Source organism: Equus przewalskii, chromosome 6, assembly GCF_037783145.1.
Source record: "Equus przewalskii isolate Varuska chromosome 6, EquPr2, whole genome shotgun sequence".
NCBI classification, from domain to species: domain Eukaryota; kingdom Metazoa; phylum Chordata; class Mammalia; order Perissodactyla; family Equidae; genus Equus; species Equus przewalskii.
Genome location: NC_091836.1, coordinates 70,270,593 through 70,287,808, shown reverse-complemented (window position 1 = coordinate 70,287,808; position 17,216 = coordinate 70,270,593). Strand labels below are relative to the sequence as shown.

The following is a 17,216-nucleotide window of genomic DNA, read 5'->3' as shown; positions in this document are numbered from 1 at the left end:
TCTGGTCACTGTGTCATAATGTCCAAGCTCTCGAGCCTGTCTTCCAAGGCCTTCATATTACATCTTGCAATCCCTGCAGCTTCATCACCTACCACATCCCATGCCCTCCCCACCCCTGCACTCTGCTGTCCAAACACACTGAAATACTGCACTCATTTGAACTTCCTGACGAGTGCTCATATGAGTCTCTTAGATTTCCACTGAGAAACTCCTACTGATCCATCAAGACCCCTTTCAGGGGCCAGCCCGGTGGTGCAGCGGTTAAGTGCCCACGTTCTGTTTTGCCGGCCCAAGGTTAGCCCGTTTGGATCCCGGGTGCGGACATGGCACGACTTGGCAAGCCATGCTGTGGTAGGTGTCCCACATATAAAGTAGAGGAGGATGGGCACGGATGTTAGCTCAGGGCCAATCTTCCTCAGCAAAAAGAGGAGGATTGGCAGCAGTTAGCTCAGGGCTAATCTTCCTCAAAAAAATAAATAAATAAATAAATGAAATAAAAGATCCCTTTCAGCATCCTCCGGAGGCCTTCTTGAACCTCTTGGGCAAAGTCAGACTCTTCTCTCCTGTCGTTGAATCACACCCTGTGCTTTAACTGTGTTTGTGTCTAGTCTCCCCAACCAGACTGGAAGCTGGGGAAGGAAGGAGGAAGGGCCTTGTGGGATGCCTCTTTGTGCCCTCTGCTAGCGCCCAGTGCAATGCCAGGCACAAAGTGAATACTGTATTGAGAAAACATGGCAAAACTAGGAGCCTGGCTTCTCCTTGCAACTTTACTTTTTTCTAGAAAATGAGTTCAAGATCTTTTGTGTGTGTGTGTGTGTGAGGAAGATTGGCCCTGAGCTAACATCTGTTGCCAATCTTCCTCTTTTTGCTTGAGGAAGATTGTCGCTGAGCTAACATCTGTGCCAATCTTCCTCTATTTTATGTTAGACGCCACCACAGTGTGACTTGATGAGTGGTGCTAGGTCCGCACCTGGGATCCTGGCCTGTGAACTCTGGGTGGCCGAAGCCGACTACACCACTGGCCGATCCGAGTTCAAGATTCTTAGGAAAAAGTATTTCATGATAAATGCGTGAACAAATGTCAGAGAAAAATAAAATCGCAGGTGCAGCCTCTCACCTGTGCACCTGGTCAGGACAGGGGTACCACCCAAGAAAGGGTGAGTCCTGCCCAGCTCTAGGGCTGCAGACTACAAGTCCCAGTATGCCTCATGTCAGCACGTTCCTCCACGCCCCGCCCCCTCCCTGGGGGTGGGGCGGGGCCGGAGGGCGGGGCCCAGGGGTAGCGAGGCCCAGGGCGCAGCCTGGGGAGTGAAACGTCCCAGGCACTCTGGGGTGCACAAAGCGCAGGCGCAGTGGGTTGGGTGGCAGCAGCATCAAGTAGCGGCCGTTTTGCCAGCAGCATCCGCAACAGGTGTAGACAGGTGGGTGCATCAAGGTGGGGGAGTGGGGCGGCGCTGGCGAGGGAGTTTGCACCTGGCCCTCTTGTCTGACCTGTGTCAGGGCTTGGAGGGGGGAGGGAGCGGCAGGAGAAGCAGGGACGAGGCCGGGCCTTCCAGCCCAGGTGTGCCAGCCCTTGCTACGCAGCAAAAGGTGTGAGCGGGTGGGGGAGGGACAGAGGCACCTGCTGGTAAGTAAGTCCCCCTCAGGAACAGAGGGCATCTAGATTCCAATCCAAGCTCCATCACGCACTTGGACAAGTCACTTGCTGTCCCTCAGGTTGTCCATCTGTAAAGTAAGAGTAAGGATCCTACCCATCTAACTGGGTGACAGTGGGGACAAGGGGACGTAGTATATAGTATGTGCAGTGGTTCCCAAACTTTGCTGCACATTGGAATCATCTGGGGGTCTTTAAAGACTTTCAGTGCTTGCCTCCTGTCCCCAGACATTCCTGTTTGATTGTTATGGGGTATGACCTGGGTATACAGTTTTAAAAGCTCCTTCTGGCATAATGGTTAGAAGCCAGGACTGTTGGGTGTGAATCTGGGCTCCACTGTTTACTAATCAAGCGGATCAGCGCAAGTGACTGGACCTCTCTAGGCCCCAGTTTCCTGGGAATAATAGCAAGGTTTGTTGTGAGGCTTCCCTGAGGTACGAGAAGAAAGCTCTGAGAGGTGTACCTGGCACATAGTGCTTGATCAGTCAGAGCTGCTGTTGAACTATTATTTTATGCACTTCGTAAACAGCTCAGGTGTGATTCAAACATGAGGGAACCTTTTCTTATCATGAAAGTCCCTCATTCATTGCCATGATTCTAATATTCTGTGCTGCCAACATTTCAAAATTCCAGGATTTCTAACATTTTAAGAGTTCCTCACTCCAGCCTCTGCCTGCCTCACAGACACACTTTTACAGATCTAGAATTGGAGGCTGGAGAGAAGGGACTTGGCCAAGGTTATGGCTGAGATTGGAATCCAGCCTCCTTACCCCCGACCCCCACCCCAGCGCGACGGGTGGCTGCCCTGCTGGCCCCCGCAGGACAGTGCTCCCATTCTCTGCCTGGAGCAGAGAATGGGGAGGAGACAAGCAGGCTTGCCCTTGTTTGTCTACTAACACTCCCTTAAACATTTCCGAGGTGGCTCCCTCAGGGAGGCTGGGCTGGGGCTTCTCTCCGGGGAGCTGCTCTGGAGCTGCTGATGAGGCCTGTGTGTCCTGTGGCTCCTCTGGCAGGTGCCGCCTGATTCCATCCTGGAAAGTCCTTTTGAAGAAATGGCCCTGGTGAGGGGCGGCTGGCTGTGGAGACAGAGTGAGTGGCCCTGGGCCAAGCCCTTGTCGGTCCTGCATCTTGTCCAGGGGTAGGGGTGAGGGAAGTGGCTTGTTGAGCCTGCCACAGTGAACCCCGCTCCCCCAAAGTAGGCCCCTTTTATCCTCCCCTCCTTTGTCCATTCTCTTCCCTCTGTGTGGAATGTCCTTCCCATTCTTGACAGCTTGGTAAACTACTTTTTCTTCAAGACCCAGCTCAGATGTCCCCCTCTGTGACAAGCCTTCTCTGACTTTTCCTTTAACCCCCACTCCAGCCCCTGCTGTAGCGCCAAGCTGCGTTACAGGCTCCCTTTTCTGTTCTCCACTGCCTCATAAATCCCTGTTACAGCACCGATTTCCCCATAATATAACTGTCTTTACCTCTCCCCCACCCTGTACTGGCCCCAGCCCGTGAGCTCCTCAAGTGCAGGGACTGGGTTTCATCCTCTTTGTGCCCCCAGCACCCAGCCCAGGGCTGGCCACAGAACAAAATGAAAAATGGCTCTGTGCTTTGGAATCCATAAAGCTCTAAGAAGTTCCCTTGTGTCTTTGCCCTTTCCTGATAAGATTTCCAGTGGCAAATGTCTGGAGTGAGGACTCAGGCTTTCACACCCCCCTCTGACCAGAGTCCTGATCTGAACAAGAGCTCTGGGGCTGGAAACCCCACGTTCCATGACCCATTCTCAGTCCAGTCCGTTCCATAAACACTGAGCCCAGGTCCTGCTGGGTGCCAGGACCCATGTCGGGGAGCTGTGGGCGCCCAGTCTGGTGGAAGAGGCAGACACTACATGAATAACCATCACACAAATCAGAAATAAAAGATAAGATGGAGGCTCAGGGTAGGGAGAGGTCTTTCCCTTAAAGAGACCTGGGGCTTGGCCTTGGAAGCCCCCAAGGAATGGCTCTGGTCACTTATTTACCGTTCAACACATTTATGCAGCCTCTACTATGTGTAGTTGCCTCCAATGGGAGGCAGTTGGTGAGCAAGCCAGAAAGAGGCCCTGCTGTAATTTTAGAGGGAAGATAGACAAGGAAGGGGCAGTTACAACTCTGGGGACTTGGGTGAGGGAATTCAGAGCCCATCCAGGGCTTCTGCCCCCCTGGCAGTCTCCACGATCAGCCTGCCTGGCGGGTCTGGAATGTCACACAGGCTCCATCCTCCGCCGCTGGAAGCGGAACTGGTTCGCCCTGTGGCTGGATGGGACCCTGGGCTACTACCAAGACGAGACTGCGCAGGATGAGGAGGACCGCGTGCTCATCCACTTCAATGTCCGAGACATAAAGATCGGCCAAGAGTGCCATGGTAAGCAGAAGCTCCTTCCTCTCTGGCACTGTGACCATGGGCGTGGCCCTCCCACTGTGTCTGTGTGAGAACAGCTGCTTCGGAAGGCTCTTTGCAGCTTTCAGGGGGCTTCCACAGACATTGCTCCTGGGCTCTATCAACTCCAATTCATGTGGATGTGAATTAAGAAATCAGTTCCTTATTGAGTTCCTACCCTGTGCTGGGCCTGGGCCCTATTCTGGGGTCACAGAGGTGAGTCAGACACAGTTGTTGCCCTCTAGGTGCTAGGAATTGGATAAAGATGAAATGAGATAAGGCAACTCAGAGAAGTTAAGTGACTGGCCCCCTCAGGCACACAGCAAATCTTCCTACCACAGCTCAGGCTAACTGGGAAATAGATGTACCTAACTAGGGAAGCAGGCAATGTGGAAAGTTGAAAAGATCTAAAGAGTATAGCAGAATCCCAAAGAAAGTGTGTGGGATCAGAGGAAGCTGGCAATGGCCAATAAACACGACTCAGAGAAGTCAGTTCCTATTCTTGTTCCTGGTTTACCTGGGGGCTCTGGGGCCTGTGCCCTGTGGAACCCCATATATGTGTGTCTGCCTCTAGATGTGCAGCCCCCAGAGGGCCGGAGCCGAGACGGCCTGCTGACGGTGAACCTACGGGAGGGTGGCCGCCTGCACCTCTGCGCAGAGACGCGGGATGACGCCATGTGAGTCACTCCCAGGAGAGCATGTGGTGGGATCTTGGGGAATGTGATCAGGTGCTTCCAGCTCATTGGGCCTTCTGGTTCCCTGAGGATAGGAAAAGGGGATGAAGACCAGTCAGCATGGTGGTCTCATTGAGGCTGGGCAGAGTGGATTTGAATGGCTCATGGTGATTGGTATGGTATCCAGTAAACTCCTCACATGGTCTGTGATGAACTCAGGACTGTAGGGGGAGGGGTGTGTACACCTGCCTCAGGTGTGTAGTCCCTCACCATTCAGAGTTGGGTATTCAGCAGCCTCTGAAGTGAGCCCTCTCTTGAGGGTAATACAAAGGACTGGACAGCCCAGTGGCATCCTCAAAGGACCCTCCTTCTCACTCTCTTCTGAGAAGATGCCATGGTTGGGGGACTCTGATCTAAGGGGTAATCCCTGACCTGCCTAACACAGGCAGCCCACTGTGTCATGGCGGCACCCCAATGTCAGATGCAGATCCATGCTTTGAGACAGGGCATGTCTTCCTCAGGGACCGTCTGCTCACTCACATTCTTTCCCTTCCTACTCTCTGGCAGAGGGTCAGTTGGCCTTTGCATTGTAGGAGAATGAAAGAGATGGGGTGTGTGGGAGTGGGGGAGGCTGAGCTTCGGGTAGACAAAGCACAGAGCCGCCTTGTCCACCCCAGCCAGGTGCCATGGCAACCAACAAAGGCCCAATTGTCTGGTGTCCACTGGGCCTTCCCGGGGCTCTGGGGTCAGAGCATCGGGGAACTGTGTTTGCAGGTTTGGGGTGTGGAGGTGGGCTGCAACCCAGGCATGTCAGAATCTGAAGCCCTCTAAGAGACCAGCCAGCCCAGCTGTCTATTGTCTAGATGGGGAAACTAGAACTTCTAGAAGGCAAGAGACTATGGGCTAAGAATGAATTAGGAGGCTCCAGCTCAATTGAGGGCCCCCTCCATGTGACTGGGGCAGGGGTGAGGCCACCTTTGTCTACCCAAGGGAATCAGAAGAATCTCCCCCTTCACAGGAGACTGGGGCTAGAGGCTGGGTTGAGGAGGGAATGTAAAATGTAGGGGCCAATTCCCCTTCTCCCAAACTCCCCCCTCACGGTCTGGCGGGGTTTGCTTTGCAGAGCATGGAAGACAGCGCTGATGGAGGCGAACTCCACCCCGGTGAGCCCCCATTCCCTCCCTGTCTCCTCCCCACCCCTGCCTGCCATGGAATCATGGGTGACTCAGACTCGGTCTCCGCCTGCCAGGAGTTCTCATTTCCCATATATGTGAGTGAATAGACTGCAGACTCAGATGCCCTGAGTCCCAAGTGGAAAAGGACAGAAGACAGCCAAGTGGTGCTTGAGGGAGGGAGACAGAGGCCTCCAAGAAGGCTTGTTGAAGGGGGTGGCGTGTGAGCTTGGAAAGGAACTGTCTTTTTTTGAGCAACTATTATGTTCCAGGTGTGGGTGCAGGTACAATTCCAGCTACTCCTCCTAAGAGTCCTGAGAGGTTGGCACTATTGTTCCCTCTCTGCAGATGATAAGATTGAGCTTCATTCATCCACACAACAGATATTTACTGAGTTCCTACTATGTGCCAGATACTGTGCCAAGGGCCAGCGATCAGAGGCAAACTAAGGAGATGCGGGCCCTGCCCTCCTGGACCCAGCCTAATGAGGAGCCAGACGTGAAGCACTAATTACACCATTGATGGTTCCATTGCCATGGTGGTAACTGCCCTGACAGAGACATGGAGTGTGCATTCCATGTGCCACCACCTTGGTGGCCTGATCCAGGTGGAAGTTCAGACAAGGCTTAAGATGAGACCTGAAGGATAAACAGAATTGACTGGGTGAAAGGGGTGGCTTGGGTTGAAGGGCACAGCTTTTCAGGCAGAGGGAACTGCATGTGCAAAAGCCGTGAGAGGGGTTAAGACTTTGGCAAGTAAAAGAATAGAAGGAAGGCTGGGGTGGCTGGAGCTCACGGAGGGAGAGAGCTGTGGGGAAGGAGGGTTGACAGGGCCAGGCCTTATGGGCTGTGTTAAGGATGCTGGTTTCTGCTAAGAGCACTGGGGAGTCATTGAAAGTTGTTGTGTGTTTTTGTTTTTTTTTAAGATTGGCACCTGAGCTAACATCTGTTGCCAATCTTCTTTTTTCTTTCTTCTTCTCCCCAAAGCCCCCCAGTACATAGTTGTGTATTCTACTCGTAGGTCCTTCTGGTTGTGCATGTAGGACACTGCCTCAGCATGGCCTGATGAGCGGTGCCATGTCTGCGCTCAGGATCCGAATTGGCAAAACCCTGAGCTGCCGAAGTGGAGCATGCAAACTTGACCACTTGGCCATGGGGCTGGCCCCTCATTGAAAGTTTTTAAGCAGAGGGATGGCACGAACAGATCAGACCAGATTTGTATTTTTAAAATGATAGTCTAGGGGCCAGCCCCATGGCTGAGTGGTTAAGTTCATGTGCTCCACTTTGGTGGGCCAGAGTTCGCTGGTTCGGATCCTGGGCACGGACCTACACAGCACTCATCAAGCCATGCTGTGGAGGCATCTCACATAGAAGAACTAGAATGATTTACAACTGGGATATACAACTATGAACTGGGGCTTTGGGAAGGAAAAAAAAAAAAGAGGAAGATTGGCAACAGATGTTAGCTCAGAGCCAATCTTCCTCAAAAAAAAAAAAAAAAAAGATAGTCTAGCTGGTAGGTAGAGAATGGATTGTAGAGGATCAAAGTGGATGCCTGTAGACCAGTTAGAAGGCTGGGACAGTGTCCAGATGATGGGCTGGAGGTCTGGACTAAGGCCTTGCTGGCAGAGACAAGCTGGTGAGGATAAGACAGATTTAGGAGGTAGAGTCAACAGAATTTAGTGATTGTTAGAGGTGTGGGTTTGAGAAGCCACCCAAAGCCCCCAGCTTGAGGGTGGCCCAGTTTGGCCTCAATTCCCGTTTGCCTGAGTTCAGATTCTCTGCTTGCCCCTTCTATCTGTGGAGCCCCTTCTCATCTAGAGAGAAAGTCTGCTGCGAAGTAGCGGGGAAGACTGGGACACATTTATAAACCCCCTTGGGCATTCCCCTGCGGAGGGCCAGGCATTGTGCTGAGCACCCGGCACTGGTTATATCACTTAATCTTCCAACAGCCCAGGTCGAGGTTGGTATTTTCGGTCTCATTTTACCGATAGGGAAGCTGAGGTTCAGGGGGAAGTGACTTGTCCAAAGTCTTAAGCCAATGGAAGAGCCTATACTGGAACCTAGGTTGGTGAGTGTTTGAGAGGAGGGCATTATCAGCAAAGGAACTGCAAGAGCAGAAGTGGGGAAGTGATATGTGCATGTGCGTGTGTGCTCACTCATGCATCTAAGGGTCAGGAGTCAGGCCTGGCTGGAGGATAACACAGGGAGGGAAAAAAATAGGAGTGGTGACCTCTGAGGAGCCACGTCACGAAGGGCCTTGAAGGAACTGAACTTTATCCTGAGGGTTGTGGGGAGCGATAAAGGACATTAAGCAGGGAGGGCTGTGTTCAGACTTTGGGGAGCAGACTCAGCCTTCTGGGTGAAGGCTGGATTAGAGGAAGCCGGGAGTAAGGAGGCTGGGGCAATAGTCAGCAGGGCAGAGGGACCCCTGGTTGGGTTAACCTGGCTCTGAGCTCCAAATCCCTCTTATGCAGAGCAAATCAGTCCCACCCAAGACAGGCGAAAGGAAGGAGGTGAGGGCTGACCGTTCTGCACTCTGTGACTCTATGAAGCTACCTTGTCCCTTCTCTGCCTGTCCACCTTCCTGCTGCTCTGCTTACCCTCGCCCTGACCCTCTGCTCCACCTCCCACTGCTCCACTCTCACACACACATCCCTCTGGTTCCAGGGCTTGCTCCAGCGGAGTGTGTGCCCCTGTGTCTTTGTACCAGTGTCTGCCTGTCTCTGTGTGTTCCCGCCTGTGTCCGTGGGCTTCTCTCGGTCCTTTGCCTACATAGGAGTGACCTGTGCTTTGTCCCTCCACATCCTGTAGGTTCATACCCCACTCTGGGTGGAGGTTCCAGGAGGAGCCCCTGACCTCGGCTGTTCCAGGAAACACAGGGCCAGGGGCACAGCCAAGGGCAAGGCTGGGGGGCCAGTGAAGGGGGCAGGTGGGCGGGACGGCGGATCAGAGCTGTTCTGTCCCCCCTGGAGACTGGGAGCCTCAGCAGCCTGAAACAGGTGAAGGTGGGCTAATTCTGGAGAGTCAATACTGGCCCTTCTTCTCTGTGTAACTCTGGCAAAGTCACCACCCCCTCTGAACCTGCCCCCACTACCATGGGCTGAGGAGGAAGAGGACACCCCCTTCCCCTGCCCAGCTGGCAAAGGGCTCTAGTAGGGCCTGTTAAAGGCTCCAAGTCTCTCCAGGTATAGAGGGCCTCTGACACCCTCCCTCCCCCTTCTTGGGTTTCTGTGGGTTGAGCAGGCCCCAGCTGGAGCCACCGTCCCTCCCAGGAGCCGCCGGGTTTGCCCCACGGTCAGGTGTGTGACCCGCTCATGGAGCCCCTGTAAGGTTGAGAGGCGGATCTGGGTAAGTGCTGGCTCAGCCCTTCCTGCCTCCATTCTGGCCACCAAGATATGCCTCCAAAAGTGGGTCCGGTCACATCCCTTCCCTGCTCATGAACATTCCATGGCTCCCCATCAACCACAAGACACCAACAACAGCCCTGCTTTCAAGGTCCTTGGGATCTGGTCTGGGCCAGTCTCGCCTAGCACATCCCTCTCATCCCTGTGCTCCAACTGCTGTGCTGTACCCTCTGCTCCCAGCTGCGCCTGACTTCTTCCCTCTTCCTAGCCTTTGCACATGCTGTTCTCTCTGCTACGAAGACCCTTAGGTTCCTTATTCACTTGACAAACTGGTGCTTATCATCTAAGACCCACCTCAAAGGCTGCCACCTCCTCAGGGAGGACCTCCCAGACCTCCAGGCATTGTCACTCCCCCCCACAGCCCACTACACTAATGCTTAGTGCTGTCTTCATTCTGCCTGGTTTCAAGTCTGTTTATTTCTGTCTCTATTCTCCCATGAGACCTGGAACTTCCTCCAAGGCAAGGACCAGGTCTGAACAGCTCTGCCCTTGTGGAGCCTGGCACAGTGCTAGGTATACAGCAGGTGCTCAATGAGTGCTCAATGATGGGGACAGTCTATTTTGACCCTCCTTATTCCTGGTGCATGAGGGTTTGGCGCAGGTAGGCCTCAGACACTGTTCACTGAATGAGCAAATAAGTGAAAGCATAAGACGGAAAGAGTGAAAGCCTGTTACAGCCCCACTACTGCATGTTATAATTTAATCCGTGTCTGTCTCCCTGCCTACTCCCCACAGTGTTTCTGGAAAGCAGGATTTGAGGATGAACCCTCTCTCTGTCCCCAGTGCTCTGCCCGACATGGGGTGGGCACAGTAGCGGGACTTGCCTTAGAGAATCTGTGGTCTTATGGTCAACTGTGAGCTCCTTTTCTAGCACAGTGGTGCTCAATGTGACTTTAAAAAAAAATACAAATGTTCAGATCCTACCTCTGGATGCTCTAATTTCATAGGTCTGGGCTTGGGCCTTGGAAATAGAAGTGCTTTTCTATTATCAGAAGTGCTAGGACCACCCAGTTGCATAGATGTGGCTCTGCAGGATTCTTACTGTGCCGTGGGAGTGGGCAGTGTAGGAAATACTGTCCCCATTGACAGAGGAGAAAACTGAAGCTCTGAGAGTTTACCTCACTTGACCAGGGTCACTTAATTCATCAGTAGGAGGCAGGACTCCCAGCCCAGCATTCTGAGGCATGCCCCATGCCTAAGCTAGGATACAAATTTGTTTAAAGTGGGAATGCCTAAAAATAGGACTTAAAAGGCTGTAAACCTAAGTATGCAACAGCTTTTCCCAGGGAAGGGATCTATTTGCATGTGGCTGGCCTTGTCCCCATCTGCAAAAGGGGCTGGGTCTGCAGAGAGAGAGAGGATCAGGGATCAAGCCCTTAGGTTCTGTCTGTGAGATCTCTGGGGGATCCCCTGCCCTGTTGCCAGGTGACCCACATGACTTTACCTCTGGGCCTCCCAGGCCTGGAGGGTAGAAACAGGTGCCCCATGGGGACGAGGTGGTGTTTTCCATTCTCTCCAGGGCCTGACAGGGCCACTGGCTCACTATGCAGCTGTAAGGCAGGTGTAGGCTCTGGACCTCAACTTCCCTACCAGTAGAATTGGGGGTCTGAGTGCTTACATCTCTCTAGCTCCTTCTAGGCATGAAGCTCAGATCCTGGCCACCCCCACCAGAAAGCCCCGTTGGATCACCTTTGGGGAAGGAGTACAGTGAAGGAAGTCACTTGAGACTGAGCATTGCTTGTCTAGCCTCCTGCATTACCCTGGGACTGGTCGTTGTCCTTAACCTGAAACTGGACTTAGAGTTCGGTGACCTTAGTTCCAGTCTGGCCTTGTATTTGATTCATTGAGATAAATTCAATACATTAAACACCTACCAAGTTCCAATCAGGCCTGACTAGACCCAGTCCCTGCCCTTGGGGGAGGAGGGGTCTCCAAGTCTGATGGGAGGGACACACACTCACAGGGATACAAACAATGACACTACAGGGTTATTGCTGCTGTGATGGGGGAACTCTAAGGGGTATGGGTGCCCAGGTGGGACCCCAACAGAACCTGAGGTTCAAGGAGACTGATACTTGATTTGAGACTGAAAGACAGGTAGTCGAATGAAAAAAGATGAGGGGGGCATCCCTACCAAAGGGAGATGGCATGGAGATTTGAAATCACAAAGTGTGCTGGGAGAACTCCCCTTCACAGCCAAACTTGTTGAAAGAGATATGACATGTTGATTCCATCCCTCACCTCTCAACCATTCTTCAGCCCTCCACAGTCTGGCTTCTTCCCCCAACCACTTCTCTGAAAAGTGTTTTTTCAGTCACCCACAACTTCCAAGTTGCCAAAACCAAAGGCTTATTCTCTTGGCACTGGCCAGCAGGATGGACAGAAGAGCCTATTTAGAAGATAAAATCCTGAAACCTGGTGGCTAATGTCATGTGCAAGATGAGTGTGTGAAGACAAGGGTGCCCACCTGATGTCCTGGTTCGAGTGCATGATGGTGGCATTTAGAGAAAGGCATTTACAGAAGAGCAAGTTTGGGGGGAATGGAAGGATGATGAAATCACTTAGAGATGAGTGTAGTTTAAGACACCTGTACTTCTAAGGAAAGCTGGACCATTTGAGTGTGAAGCCCAGTTAGAGAGAGAGAGAGGGTGGAAGGGGGCTAAGAAGAAGGACCCAGGAGAGAAGGGGATCCTACCCCTATTGCAGGTCTGCTCCCACATGGGGAAAGTGAGGGGCTTGGATGAGGAGCTTCCATTTAATTCTGCACATACTTAGTGGTTCTTGCTATTCACTAGGCCCTGCTGGTGACAGAAATGAATCATAGACCTTGCCTATAGGTGGCTCCCATTTGGGGTGTAGACACGAAAGGCCAGGAAGCATGGGAACAAGAGGTACAAGCATAATCCACAGAGAACTCAGAAGGAAAGGATTCTTTCTGAGATCAGAAGGGCTTCCTGGAGTCGGTAACTTTTGAGTTAGGCTTGCAGGGATTGGTGAAAATCTAATGGGGGAGGGAAGAGGGCAAGGAGTGCAGTCCCCCCTCCCAGAGAGAACACTGGCCGTTCTTCTCTGAGCCTCCATCCCCAGCCCTGTGGCAATGCCTGAGTAAGGATCAGAGGAGGTAACACATGAACACCTGCCTCAGGACCTGGCACATGGTGGATGCTCGATAGTACTTTAGTTACTTCTCATCCCTACCCTTCCTTTTCCTTCCTTCCTCCCCAACCCCCTTTTATTTCCTGGGCCTGGGGCTTGGCCAGCTCTCCCTCCCCATGATTAGGAGAGTAGAGAAACCCATTGGGTATCTCCAAGTGGGACCACTAGAGAGCTGCTAGCAAATATTAGACCATCTATGAAGGGAATTTGGGAGCCATGGAGAATTTTTGACGAGGGGAGTACTAGGTAGGAGGCCAGAGCAGGAAGGTAGCATCACTGGGAGCTGGATGTGGGGGCTGGAGTTGTAGAGGACAAAGACCATGGACCTTGTGGGGAGGCAGGGCCTTTCTCCTGGAGCTTGCTGGTCCCTGGAGACCCATTTCTAAACTTGGTGAGGCGGCTCCATGGGCCCAGAGCCCCGGGTGGTGGGTAGGGGACCACACCTGGGCCAGGGAGTTCCCAGGCAGCTAACCTGGTGGGGCTTCCCAGGTGCGTGTCTACAGCCCGTACCAGGACTACTATGAGGTGGTGCCCCCCAACGCGCACGAGGCCACATATGTCCGCAGCTACTACGGACCGCCCTACGCAGGTATGTCTCCGGCCTGCTCCGCCCTGCCCCCTGCCCGATCCGGCGTCAGGCCCCGCCCCGCCGTGGTCTATCTGTCCAGACCAGGCCCCACCCTTTTAGTGACTACTGATTTTCCCAGGCGGGACCCTCTGCAAGACCCTCCCCATCCCGAGACTCCTAATAGTTCTTGGACCAGCGCCCCTCCCCACTCCAGAGCTGACCTCACCTCTCTAGACCGGCCACTATGCATTCCCCTTGGCTGCCCAGCAATACCCGTTCCTGCGCTGACAGCGGCCCCTGGTGGCTAATATGGGAACGGCCGCCTCCTCCCGCTCCGGGGTCTAGCCGTTGGGACCGCCCATTCTCGGGTGCAGTGTGGCGATTTCTTAGAGATCCGGGGGTTTCCTTGCCGTTCCACCGTAGCCCCACGGTCCAAGAACATCTGTAGCAGATCCAAGGCCTGGAAGCCCTGGGGACGGAGTGCGCGTTCTTCTCGCGTTAAGCCCTCAGTTTCTTCAAGTGGGGAGGAGAGTCGGCTCAGCGCCTTACCTTCGGTTGGGCTGGAGTCAGGCTGGAGGAAGGGGACGAAGATCTCTCTGCTCTGTTCTCTGAGGTCTCCGGCCCTCATGGGCGGGCTCTCTCTGCAGGCCCTGGCGTGACGCACGTGGTAGTGCGGGAGGATCCCTGCTACAGCGCGGGCGCCCCGCTGGCCATGGGCATGCTCGCCGGGGCCGCCACGGGCGCCGCGCTCGGTTCGCTTATGTGGTCGCCCTGCTGGTTCTGAGCCCTGGAACTCGGAGCGTGGACCCTGTGCATAGACCAACAGTCCCCTTTTCCTCCTTGACCTCATCCTCTGCCATCTAAGCCCTGACCCACTTTGGCCCCTCCTTTCCATTAGCCCCTTCTAGGCTTGGATCGTCCCTCTACTCCGCCCCCCTCAACCCCCATCGGAAGAAGCTATCACCCCAGGCACAAACACAGCTCAAAGTCCTTTATCTACCGCTAGACACCCCAGAAATCCGTTATAGACACATGGATATGCTTCCTCCAAACACATCAAGACACAGAAAACACAACTCACATGGCTTCAAGTTCCCCAGGCGCTGGAGACACAGGAGTCAGGTTCTTTCCTCTGGCAGCTCCAGGCTTGGTGGGGAAAACACGAGTAAGCAAACACTTGACAACGCAGAGCAATCAGTCCTTTGACACATGAGAGCAGAGAGGGAGGAAAGTAGGCTAGGAGTAAGGTTGTTGGCAAGAGTGCAGAACCATGAACATCATGGCATGTCCAAGGAATGGAAGGGGAGTTCAGTTGGGCTGGGGTTGGGGCAGGGGTCAGATCACAGTGGCCTTCCAGGCTAAGGAGCTTGCTGGGTAAAGGGGAGATGTGAACTTTTTGGAGGGAAGTTTCATGATTGCATTTTTTGTTTTGTTACTAATGACATACCCAAATCTAAACACTTCCTGGTTTTAGTCCCACCCTTCCCACTACCAGCTTCCTGGGTCTCCTGTTCCATCAGTACTCAGAAAGCACCTGTTTCCCATGTCAGGGTGCCTGGGGCGGCAACTGAGCTGAACCTGGGGTCCCCTTGCTGGGGGGAGGGGAGTTTTGTTTGGGACCTCCAGCCCTAGGATGGTGCCTCCATCAGAAAATGCATTTCTGGTCCCCAGGAGCTTGACCCTCTGTTCATAGCTGTCGCTGTCACCATCTCAGGCTTTGTCTCTTCCTTCACTTTGGGGAAGATGGCAGTGTTCACCTCTGGGGCCTGATCTACCTTTGTCTCAACCTGGAAGGCCCCACATGTGCCCCCCGGCAGATGGCCCAGCCGGCTCCCCATGTGGCCCCCTTCCAACCCCCCCCCCCCCCCCCCCCCCGATCCTGTCCCAATTGCCCATAGAAATGCTAACATCCTTGCCCAGTAGCCAGAGTAGCCTACTAAAGTTCCTTAGTAGATGGGGGCTCCAGTGGCTCTGCTGCAGAAACTAATAAAGATGTGGTTGGCTCTAGCCCTGGCTTTGGCTTTGTTTGTTCCTCCAGGGGACCCTGTCTCCCTGGACATCTCTGTGACTCAACACCTACTAGTGCCTTGTCTGGTATAGTGAGAAGAGTGTGGATTCTGAGGTCAGGTAGAACTGTTGACAGTATGTTAGCTGAACAATTTGGGGCAAGTCATGTAACCTTTCTGGGTCTTGTTTTCCCCACCCATAGGTGGCAGGTTGAAGCCGGCCATCCCCAAGGGGAGAGGCTGCATCTGTCATCTGAGCTCATGGGTGATCCAGGCCATGCCCTCTCTGATTTCTGAGAGTCCTGTGGTGTTGGGGTCTTTTCTAGTAGGTTCCCATCCTTCTAGAGTTGAATCAATGAGTTGGTCTCATGGAGACCAGGTGGCCAGGGAAGGAAACACAGCCATTTTGCATCAGGCCTTTTGAGGCTGCAAGTGACAGAAACCCCCCTGCTCAAACTGATTCAAGCCAAAGAAGGGAAAACATTGGGCCAGATCACTGAGAATCTAGAAACTGCTTGGTCCAGGGACTCAAACACTGTCACCTAGACTGTGCTTTGTTTCCGTCTTTACAGCCACTGGGCTGGTTCATTTAGAGGCTGCAGTGATATTCAGCAGCTCCAGACTAATGCCCTCTTGCATTCAAGTCTAGACAAGAAAGCTTCTCAGGGCTGGCCCCATGCCCGAGTGGTTAAGTTCACACGCGCCACTTTGGTGGCTCAGGGTTTCACTTGTTTGGATGCATGGCACTGCTCATTAGGCTATGCTGAGGCAGCATCCCACATAGCACAACCAGAAGGACCTCCAACCAGAATATACAACTATGTACTGGGGGACTTTGGTGGGGAGGCGGAGGAAGAAGAGGAGGGAGGAGGGAGGAAGAAGAAGGAAGAAGAAGGGGGGCGGGGGGGAGAAAGATTGGCACCAGATGAGCACAGGTGCCAATCTTTAAAAAAAATTTTTTTTTCTTTAAAAAAGCAAGCTTCTCTTCCTCCAACAGTGTGAATAAAAGTCCTGGGACTGGGCTGGCCTGGTGGCGCAGCGGTTAAGTGCGCACGTTCCGCTTCTCGGCGGCCCGAGGTTCGCTGGTTCAGATCCCGGGTGTGGACATGGCACTGCTTGGCACACCATGCTGTGGTAGGCATCGCACGTATAAAGTAGAGGAAGATGGGCACGGATGTTAGCTCAGGGCTAATCTTCCTTTAAAAAGAAAAAGCCCTGGGACTGATGGACATTAGCCCAAATTGGGTCCTGTGGCCATCCCTGAATCTACAGTGATGTGGAAAAGATGGTCTAAAACAACAGGGCTTAGAGCAGGGGTGGGTGGTGTCCCAAAGGAAATTTAGGGCACCATTCCCAGAAGTCGGATGAATAGATGAGGGCTGGGTAGCGAAAACATCGGGTGTCCACCTCAGCCATATTCCCAGAGACACCAACTTAAAGCGAGACATAAACAAACAGGAATGATTCAATGAGGTAAGCGAGGAACGTGGTGCAGTGGGAGCTTTGAGGAGGAGGTAACCAACTCTGCCAAGGGAACTGGGAAAAGCTTTGGGACAGGAAATTTAGGGTGAGCCTTGAAGGATGAGTAGGAGTTTGCCAAGCACAGAAGGGAGGGAGAGCTTTCCACACACAAAGAACAGATGAAAGAAATGGCACGAGCAAAGGCCTTAGAATACTTGGGCCTTGAGAGCACTGTGAAGTTCAGGAAACAGTCTGATGTCACAGCAGACTGCATGGTGAGGAGGGGTGGTGGGTGGAGCCAGGTTATAGAAAACCTCCCACAGCTGGGTTAAGGGTTCTTTTCTCTGTGCCCCTATAGCCTTAGAGCTACCATTTGTCATGGTCCCAATGACACCATGGTTCTTTCCACTCACCTCACTGAACAGAACAAGAGGGATGCAAATGGATGCTCCAGATGCAGTTTGCTTCAAAATCTCTCCACTAATATGATTGCAGCATGAATTTTTTATCTTCCAGCTGTTCAGCAGACAATTATTAAATTATTCACATACACATTAAGACAATAATTCTCACAGACAACACAGTCTAATCTGGAGGTGACCTACTGATCACATCTGGCCCACACATTGTTTTGTTTGGTCAGCAGAGTGTTTTAAAAAATGTTTTGAATTAAAATGTGATACCACTACACAACCACCTAAATAGCCAAAGGTGAA

General features: G+C 53.0%; 1 protein-coding gene and 1 long non-coding RNA gene across 6 annotated transcripts; one reads left to right on the top strand and one right to left on the bottom strand.

Moving 5' to 3' along the window:
• Positions 1-1,250: 1,250 nt before the first annotated feature.
• Positions 1,251-15,040, top strand: PLEKHB1 (pleckstrin homology domain containing B1). 4 transcript variants are annotated; one of them, XM_008509497.2, is made up of 8 exons: positions 1,271-1,421; positions 2,668-2,743; positions 3,890-4,042; positions 4,632-4,734; positions 5,855-5,894; positions 9,149-9,253; positions 12,955-13,054; positions 13,681-15,040. In XM_008509497.2, the coding sequence occupies exons 2-8, from the start codon at positions 2,707-2,709 to the stop codon at positions 13,815-13,817; spliced, it is 675 nt and encodes a 224-aa protein (XP_008507719.1). In that variant the 5' UTR covers positions 1,271-1,421; positions 2,668-2,706; the 3' UTR covers positions 13,818-15,040. The 4 variants fall into 4 exon arrangements, with proteins under 4 accessions (XP_008507721.1, XP_008507719.1, XP_070482025.1 ...); XM_008509499.2 differs by lacking the exon at positions 9,149-9,253 and having other exon boundaries at positions 1,251-1,421; XM_070625924.1 differs by lacking the exon at positions 1,271-1,421 and having other exon boundaries at positions 2,479-2,743.
• LOC139084180 (uncharacterized) lies at positions 4,547-13,710 on the bottom strand. 2 transcript variants are annotated; one of them, XR_011541561.1, is made up of 2 exons: positions 13,583-13,710; positions 4,547-4,816 (listed from the first exon to the last, which is right to left on the bottom strand). It is a non-coding gene; the product is annotated as an uncharacterized lncRNA (long non-coding RNA). The 2 variants fall into 2 exon arrangements; XR_011541560.1 differs by lacking the exon at positions 13,583-13,710 and adding an exon at positions 13,260-13,437.
• Positions 15,041-17,216: the final 2,176 nt, after the last annotated feature.

Bases quoted from the DNA above. Each gene is read 5' to 3' on its own strand.
- PLEKHB1 (XM_008509497.2), top strand. From the start codon at position 2,707: ATGGCCCTGGTGAGGGGCGGCTGGCTGTGGAGACAGA. The intron at 2,744-3,889 runs GTGAGTGGCCCT...AATGTCACACAG, and splicing joins CGGCTGGCTGTGGAGACAGA to GCTCCATCCTCCGCCGCTGG. The intron at 5,895-9,148 runs GTGAGCCCCCAT...TGGGTTGAGCAG, and splicing joins TGGAGGCGAACTCCACCCCG to GCCCCAGCTGGAGCCACCGT.